Source organism: Ursus maritimus, unplaced genomic scaffold (genome assembly GCF_017311325.1).
Source record: "Ursus maritimus isolate PB19 unplaced genomic scaffold, ASM1731132v1 scaffold_7, whole genome shotgun sequence".
NCBI lineage: Eukaryota > Metazoa > Chordata > Mammalia > Carnivora > Ursidae > Ursus > Ursus maritimus.
The window spans coordinates 38,550,481-38,559,773 of record NW_024426885.1 but is presented as its reverse complement, the minus strand read 5'-3'; the positions used below and the strand labels follow the sequence as shown (position 1 = coordinate 38,559,773).

Sequence of the window (9,293 nt, the reverse complement as noted above, 5' to 3'; positions counted from 1 at the left end):
CTGTTGGTGGGAATGCAAGCTGGTACAGCCACTTTGGAAAATGGTATGGAGGTTCCTCAAGAATTTAAAAATAGAGCTACCCTATGACCCAGAAATTGCACTACTAGGTATTTACCCCAAAGATACAGAGGTAGTAAAAAGAAGAAGCACACGTACCGCAATATTCATAGCAGCAATGTCCACAATAGCCAAACTATGGAAGGAGCTGAGATGCCCTTCAACAGATGAATGGATAAAGAAGATGTGGTCCATATATACAATGGAATATTACTCAGCTATCAGAAAGGATGAATACCCACCATTTGCATTAACATGAATGGAACTGGAGATTATGCTAAGTGAAATAACTCAAGCAGAGAAAGACAATTATCATATGGTTTCACTGATATGTGGAACATAAGGAATAGCAGGGAGGACCATAGAGGAAGGGAGGGAAAACTGAAGGGGAAGAAATCGGAGAGGGAGATAAATCCTGAGAGACTCTGGACTCTGGGAAACAAACTGAGAGTTTCAGAAGGGAGGGGAGTGGGAAGATGGGGTAACCGGGTGATGGGTATTGTTGAGGGCATGTGTTGTGATGAGCCCTGGGTATTATACGCAACTAATGAATCATTGAACACTACATCAAAAGCTAATGATGTACTATATGTTGGCTAACTGACCATAAAAAAAACCCTCAAAAAACAATGATTAAGGGCCTGTGCTTTTCCATATAAATTTTAGAATAAGCTTGTCTATGTCTACAAAAACTTTGCTGGGTGTGGGGAGGGTGGCTGGTTTAGTTGGTAGATCATGCGACTCTTGATCTTGGGGTTATAAGTTCAACCTGCACGTTGGGCATAGAGTTTACTTTAAAAAAAAAACTGCTGGGATTTTGTTAGAAATTGTATGAAACCTGTTTATCAATTTGAAGAGAATTGACATCTTAACTATGCTGAGTCTTCCAATTCATGCACACTTTCTTTCCCCATTTATCTAGCCTTCTTTGATTTCTCTCATTACAGTTCTGTAGCTCTCCACATATAGATTCTGTGCATATTTTGTTAGATTTATACCCACATATTTCCTTTGGAGTTACTGCAAGTGTAATGTATTTTTAATTTAGGTTTCCATAAGTTTATAGTTAGTATATGTGATTTTTTTTTTTTTGGTATTGATTTTGTAACCTATGACGTTACTGAAATCACTTATTAATTCTACGACTATTTTTGTAGGTTGTTTGGGGTTTTCTAAGTATTCATATCATCTGCCAAAAGGGATGGTTTTATATCTTCCTTTCTGATCTGTATGCATTTTTTTTCTTTTCTTGCCTTACTGAAGAGGCTAAACTTCCAGAGTTGTCTTGTTCCTTATCTTAGAGGGGAAACATTCAGTCTTTTAGCATTAAATATGACGTTACCTCTAAGGTTTTGTAGATACTCTTTATTAAGTTGAGGTAGTTCCCCTCTACTCCTAGCTTATTGGGAGTGTATTTTTAATTTTTATCGTGAATGGGTAGGGAAGATAAAATCCCTGTTCAACCACTAGAAAAAGGTATGGTTTTTCTGTTGGTGTTTGGCTGGAGTAGGGTTACTATTGAAAAAAATTCTGTTATTAGGACATTCTTCACCCAGGTTTTTGGTTAAGGGAACAGACTTTATTTTTTTATTTTTTATTTTTTTTTTTCCTTTTGGAGCTATTTTTAAAAATCTGGTAGTTCTGAGTTAGAGGTTTCTGCAGCACTCTTTCTGGGATTTATGAAAGGCAATAAGGGCCAGATGGCTTCACAGGCAAATTCTACCAAATTCTACCAGTTAAAGAAGAGTTAATACCCATTCTTCTCAAAGTATTAAAAAAAAAAAAAAAAGGAAAACATCCAAATTCATTCCATGAGGCGAGCATTACTCTGATACCAAAACTAGACAAAGACTCCATTAAAAAAGAGAACTACAGGCCAATATCCCCGATGAACATGGATGTAAAAATACTGTATGTTGGCTAACTGAACATAATAAAAAAAAATTCTCAGTAAAATACTAGCAAACCAAATCCAACAGTACATTAAAAGAATCATTCACCATGATCAAGTGGCAATTATTCCTGGACTGCAAGGGTGGTTCAATATTCAAAAATCAATGTGATACATCACATTAATAGAAGAAAGGGTAAGAACCATATGATCCTCTCAATAGATGCAGAAAAAGCATTTGACAAAGTAAATATCCATTCATAAGAAAAACCCTCAACATGTTGCTTTAGAGGGCAACATAACATCAGCATTATAAAGGCCATATATGAAAAACCCACAGCTAATATCATCCTCAATGAGTAACAAAAATGAGAACTTTTCCTCTACAGTCAGGAACAAGACAAGGAAGTCCACTTTCTCCACTATTATTTAACATGGTACTGGAAGTCCTGCTTCAGCAATCAGACAACAAAAAGAAATAAAAGGCATCCATATTGGCAAGGAAGTCAAACTTTCACTATTTGCAAGTAACATGATATTTATACAGAAAACCCAAAAGACTCTACCCAAAAATTGCTAGAACTGATACACAAATTCGGTAAAGTCACAGGATATGAAATCAATGTACAGAAATTTGTGGCATTTCTAGACACCGATAATGAAGCAGCATAAAAAGAAATCAAGGAACGAATCTCATTTACAGCTGTACCAAAAATAATAAGATACCTAGGAATAAACCTAACCAAAGAAGTGAAGGACTTGTACTCTGAAAACTACAAAGCACTGATGAAAGAAATTGAAGAGGATATGAAGAAATGGAAAGACATTCCATACTCATGGATCAGAAGAACAAATATTCTTCAAATGTCTATATTACCCAAAGCAATCTACACATTAAGTGCAATCCCTATCAAAATACCAACAGCATTTTTCACAGAGCTAGAACAAACAATCCTAAAATTTGTATGGAACCACAAAAGACCCTGAATAGTGAAAGCAATCATGAAAAAGAAAAGCAGAGCTGGAGCCATCACAATTCCAAACTTCAAGTCATATTACAATGCTATAGTGATTAAAACAGGGGGGCACAAAAATAGACACATAGATGAATGGAACAGAATAGAAAACCTAGACATGAACCCACAGCTATGTGGTTGGTTAATCTTTGACAAAGCAGGAAAGAATATCCAAAGGGAAAAGATATCCCCTCAACATACAGTGTTGGGAAAACTGAGCAGCAACATGACAAGAATGAAACTGAACCACCTTCTTTCACCATATACAAAAATAAACTCAAAATGGATGAAAAACCTAAATATGAGACAGGAAGCTAACGCAATCCCAGAAGAGCACAGGCAGTATCCTCTTAGACATTGGTCATAGCAATTTCTTTCTGGCTATGTCTCTGTGGCAAGGGAAAAAAAAAAAAAAGAAAAAGAAACTATTACAACTACATAAAAAAAATCAGGAAGAAATAGTGGGTATTGGTGAGCCATGAAGGCACTGTCCAGGAAAGAGAAACTATAGGCTAAGGAAAATTTTAAACATATCTTGGTGCTAACTCACCGCCGCTTACTCTAGAAGCAATGTAGGGTTAGTTCAGCCCATGTCTTTGAGTGTCCACTTTGTAAGCCTTTCCATCAAACCACATGCCAGGCCCTCTCCTCCCACCTTCTCACCATCATTTTGCCACTGGGACTCGCTCAGGTATGACAGGTATTTCTGTACCATGAAGCTGGCACTGAATATAGTTAAAACCCCATGCAAGTGAGCCTTTATCTGAGCATTAAAATGTATAGTCTCACATTGCTCTAGTTTCTGTAACTCATCTACCATTACTCTTTATTTTCCCTCCCTGCCAACTGAGAATATGACCATGAGGTCCAGGTTTGGCCTGGACTGAAAGCAGAGTGGTAGATGGACTGATGTTATAAAAATGATTTAGTCTATTTATGGAAACACCGTGGGACCCTCATAAATACTCATGAAAGTTTCTATAATACTTGCCTTGACCATGTAACATCAATACTGATGGGGGCAGATTCAGGCAGAACAAATTTCCAGCTACCTTATGCTTCAGGGTTGCCTACAAATACACTTTGGAGTTTAGTCCCCTTCTCTGGCTTTTGGTGGAAGCCAGACCACAGAATAATGGGTCACTTCTGCCATAGCATCCCAGCAAAGATACCAAGGAGAAGCAGCACCTTTCCAAGCCAATGGTTGCTATGGATACAGCTTCTCCAACCTCAGATTTACCACTTTTCCTCTTCTGCATCTAGAAAGAATCTGGGGATCCACTTCTCAGATTCATTTAAAAAGAGAGGGGCCTTCCTGGTTAGTGATGTTACAGAAACCACCTGGCATTCCTGTTTACTCCATTAAGAGGGAAAAAAATGTGTACTTTCCTTTTTCTTTCTTTCTTTTTTCTTTCTTTCTTTCTTTCTTTCTTTCTTTCTTTCTTTCTTTCTTTCTTTCCTTCCTTCCTTCCTTCCTTCCTTCCTTCCTTCCTTCCTTTCTCTCTTTTTCTTTTCTTTTCTTTTTTCTTTTCTTTCTTTCTTTCTTTCTTTCTTTCTTTCTTTCTTTCTTTCTTTCTCTTTCTTTCTTTCTTTCTTTCTTTCTTTCTTTCTTTCTTTCTTTCTTTCTCTCTCTCTCTCTCTCTCTCTTTCTTTCTTTCTTTCTTTCTTTCTTTCTTTCTTTCTTTCTTTCTTTCTTTCTTTCTTTTCTTATTTGACAGAGAGACAGCCAGCGAGAGAGGGAACACAAGCAGGGGGAGTGGGAGAGGAAGAAGCCGGCTCCTAGTGGAGCAGAGAGCCCGATGCAGGGCTTGATCCCAGGACCCCAGGATCATGCCCTGGACTGAAGGCAGACGCTTAATGACTGAGCCACCCAGGTGCCCCTGAATTTTCCTTTTTCGAGGAGATTGGGGAACACAAAATATTCTTCACATGCAAATATACAATGAAAGAATTATAACCTTGGTGGAAGCATAAAGAATGATTGACCAAGAAAGGTGGACTTCCTCAGTGTCTTCCCAAAAGCCTCATGAAAGCCAGGATATAATCCAGCTCTTTCAAACATAAAAATCTGTTCTTTCAAAAACTATGCTCTGACCTCAGTGCATACATCACACGTAAAAAATTGTAGTCTGGACTTTTACCTCACATCGGTAACAACATTCAGTTTGGGATTTTAAAAACCCTTGGGAAATTGTCATATAATTTCCTTGAAAAATCTTGGCAGAGAACAGTGTGGACATCTGGGAGTCAGTGTCACCGCAGACAATGGGAGATAAATATAAGGGTTGCGCCAGTAACTTGTTCTCAACAGTGACCAATTGGCTGCCCCCAGGAGACCAGTTGTGCTTTTACTTTCTGACCCTGTCTCTTTATCATCTGCAAAAGTTTGGGGGCTTGCACTCTCTGCTCACTGGCTGGGTCCATTCTGTTTGGTAGTCAAACAGTCTTCTGGGAAAAATATCACAGAGCCTCAGACTTGTGTGTCAGCAGCTCCTCACTGTGATGCAGTAACACAAGGATGCTTCTCCACATGGAAAGGTGAGGATGTGATAGAGGAGCAAGTGCAGTGCAAGGCGTCTTGGAGCAGGAGCACCCATGACGTGGACCACTGCAGCAGGACCCTTGTCTCAGCAGCACTTAAGGCTACATGTAAAAGAAGCGCCTGTTCCCCTTTACTGGCATACAAAGGTGGACAGCAATGTTGCATGGTAGGTGGGCTTTTACCCACTGGGGGAAGCAGAGCCAGAGCTTTCATCAGAACCCTATGTGGTCTGAGAGTCCAGCTGTAGCTCAGAATTGGGGGCAGTGAAATGTGATTGTTTTAAACTGTCTGTTCCTTTCTGGGGTTTCAGTGGTCCAAGCTACCATGTAGCCTTTCTGTGCTATGAAACATTCAGTGCTATGGAAACAGGACTTCGTCATTCAGAACACCGGCAGCATGAGATGCATATTCACCCCACTGTGGGACAACAGGCTGTGACAAATGAGTTTCCTTCTCCTCTCCTTTCTCTTCAGCCCACAGCAAGCTCTTGATTTCTTGGAAGACAATAGCTGCAAGAGGAGGAAGTCCTGCCCCCCATGAGGTGACTCCTGTGTGTGCCTGGCCTCAGGGACCCTGGTGACTTGGTGAACTTACTGGGGTCAACAGGAACAGAAGCAGAGGCTCGTTCAGGCTGTGCCACTCAGGGGTGAGCAGTTTGGTTTGATGAGCAGCCCTTCAGGAGATCTGGCTCAGGGTGAGTTAGTGAGAGTGATGCATTCCACACAGCAGACTTTTAGCCTAGTATTGAGATGCTAGAGCCAAACGCCATTGTAAGAGAAGTTACTCATTGAGAGCACTGATGTAAGAGTGAGTGCATGAATGCTAGATGCCCAGCATATCCCCCTAATTTTTATTTCTATGAACTGTTGTCATTCCCACCTCCCTCACAAGACAACATGAAGCCTGGAGGGGGTGCAGGGGTGGTAAATCCGGACCTTACAATTACGTCATGTTGTTAGGGAGCCCCTAACATCCTCTAGTCTCCAGTCTCTTCTATAAAATGCTTGTGCTAAAGTAGATGCTCTCTAAGCCCCATGTAATTCCACAGATCAATAACTCATCAGTGATACTAAGTATGGATAGAAACAATTAAGATAAATAAGGCTAATCTTCACTTAAGGTTGAGAAACCATCAACAATAAATTTCTTTCCATTTAAAAATATTTTATCACTGTATTATAAACAGCAAGGGCTCTGGATTTGGGCATTTGGGTTTAAGTCCCAGCTATGTGACCTAAAGTCACTGGAACTCTCTAAAGCTCAGTTTCTGCATCTGTGGAAGAAGGGGCTCATGATTACTGTGAAGAGTAATAGAAATTCTGAATTTTAGTAACCAGCATAGTACCAAGCTTAAGTCCTCAATACATGATGATGATAACTTGTGCCATAGAATGTGTTACATTATTAAAAGGAATATTGAAAGGGAATATTACTAGCATTACTATTATGCTTACTTAGAAATTGGTAGTATTAAAAACCATATAATGTTGTATAACTATGAAAATATCAACAACCCTGCCTACTGATATATAAGCATTACATTAATGATCATAACATTACAATTAGACTTTGAGGAATACATAGGAAACATTGGCATTATATGCCAAGTGAGTTACACGCTTTATCTTATTCTAACAAGAACATGAACAGGTAGGTCTTATCATCTTCATTCTACAGAGGGTGAAAGTGAAGTTCACAAAGGCTAACTAACTTTCCAAAGACGCCCCATCTCTCAGGAGTTAGAACTCAGTATTGAACTAGTATTGAACTCAGGTCCTACTGATTCAAGAACCAACTAGCTAAACCAACTAGCTAAACCAACTAGCTAAATTTTGCTATCAGCCTAGCCATCCTCTTGGATAATCAAATAATTTAATCATGCTCCTCTAAAACTTTTGTGCATGCTGATTTTAGGTTAAGACCAGCAGTGATCCTGCTGTAGAATGAGATGTCCATGGAAATAAGGAATGGGACAACTGTCCAAGAATTCATCTTGGAGGGGTTTCCCGCCATCCAACACCTGGGAAAGATCCTCTTCCTGGTGCACCTGCTGGCGTACCTGGCGTCCATGGCAGGCAATGCCGTCATAGTCATCATCACCTGTGCTGACTCCCGGCTCCACACACCTATGTACTTTTTCCTCAGCATCTTTTCCTTCTTGGAGTGTTGTTTCATAAATGCTGTTATTCCTAAGTTGCTGATCATCTTTCTCTTAGGCAGGCAAACCATTTCCTTTCTTGCCTGTTTCATACAAGCCTTTGTCTTTTTATTTCTGGGAGCAGCAGGTTTCCTCCTCATAGCAGTGATGTCTCTGGATCGGTATGTGGCCATTTGCAAGCCTCTGCATTACCCAACCATCGTGAATCTGAAGACTTGCTTCCTCCTGGTCACTGCCTGCTTCGCTTTGGCCTTCCCTCTCATCAGTGGTCTGGTAGTAAAGGTTTCCCAGTTATCCTTCTGCGGCCCCCATGTCATCCCCCACTTCTTCTGTGACCTTAGCCCCCTGATTCATCTCTCCTGTTCTGATTCCAGGTCTGTTGAAATGTTAGCCTTTGTCCTCACTTCCTTTATCCTCTTGACATCACTCCTCATAACCCTCACTGCGTACAGCAACATAGTAGTCACAATCCTGCGACTCCCATCGGCCAGGGAGAAACAGAAAGCTTTCTCCACCTGCTCCTCTCACCTCATAGTCCTCTCTCTGATGTATGGCAGCTGTGTGTTTATATATGTGAAACCAAAGCAGACGAACAGGCTGGACTCCAACAGGGGGGCTGCCCTTGTGACCACAGTGGTGACCCCGCTGCTCAACCCTGTCATCTACACTCTGCGGAACAAGCTGGTCCACCGGGCTCTGAGGGAGACAATGTGCAGAATGAAAATATCAAGATAAAAAAGACCCCACATGGCCCTGGAGTGGAAGACTTCAGAGAACCATTAGTCTTCATTCTGGCCAATGTAGCAGTCCACAGAGTTGTAGTGCAGGGTCTCTGGCATACCTCGCTTGAACTCTGCACATTCCTAGCAAAGTAGGAATCTGTTTTTCAAGGCCCTTGTTGTGCATAGCTATCTTCTGCTTAGATATTCCACATATTGATGATAATGATTAATTGCAAAACCCTTTACTGAATTGTTATTCTTCCCTCTGATATAAGCCATGTGCTTGAAATTTCCAAAATTTAGTAACTTATTCATTTATTTCACTTCTCTCTATCCATGAACATGACTGAACAGAATTAATAATGATTTACCAAAAGGCATTTAGACATTCAAATGACAGAAAGTTTTATATTAGGCTGTGGAATGTAGGAAATAATGGAAATAGTACCAGTGCTTGGGTCCACATTCCCTCCATGCCTAACCCAAGAAATTAATGGTCATAGTACTCTTCACCTTCAAATATATATGATTTGCATCAGGTGTGCTCTTAAATGCTGTTCTTGGCCCTTAGCTTAGCTCCATATGTATGCATCCAATCCCATGCTGGAGAGAAACAGAATCATTCTCAGCCTTAGACCATTCTCTAAGGAGAAGGAATAACCATAGCAGCCCATGTCTGTTCCTATTTCCTAAATTATTGTTTTCTAGCTCCAACCCTCAGACACATAATTCACACTCATGATTGGTTCCTATCCTAAAGCTGTTACCACAGAATGCTTGTATATATCAGGAAGGGAATACATATTATATTTCTATAATTTCTTACAAAGTTTTGAGTTGGGGGAACCTATGTTATTTGCTTATTTTCTTCACATTATTAATGAAAATAAAACATCTTTCCTGGTTG

The 9,293-nt window shown here is 40.1% G+C and overlaps 1 protein-coding gene across 1 annotated transcript; it reads left to right on the top strand.

The window, feature by feature from the left end:
* Window positions 1-7,454: 7,454 nt before the first annotated feature.
* Window positions 7,455-8,399, top strand: LOC103668064 (olfactory receptor 49-like). Its single transcript, XM_040623836.1, has one exon. The coding sequence runs from the start codon at window positions 7,455-7,457 to the stop codon at window positions 8,397-8,399; it is 945 nt and encodes a 314-aa protein (XP_040479770.1).
* The last annotated feature ends 894 nt before the right edge of the window (window positions 8,400-9,293 follow it).

Excerpts from the sequence above, each read along its gene's own strand:
- LOC103668064 (XM_040623836.1), top strand. The coding sequence starts at position 7,455 with ATGTCCATGGAAATAAGGAATGGGACAACTGTCCAAGAATTCATCTTG.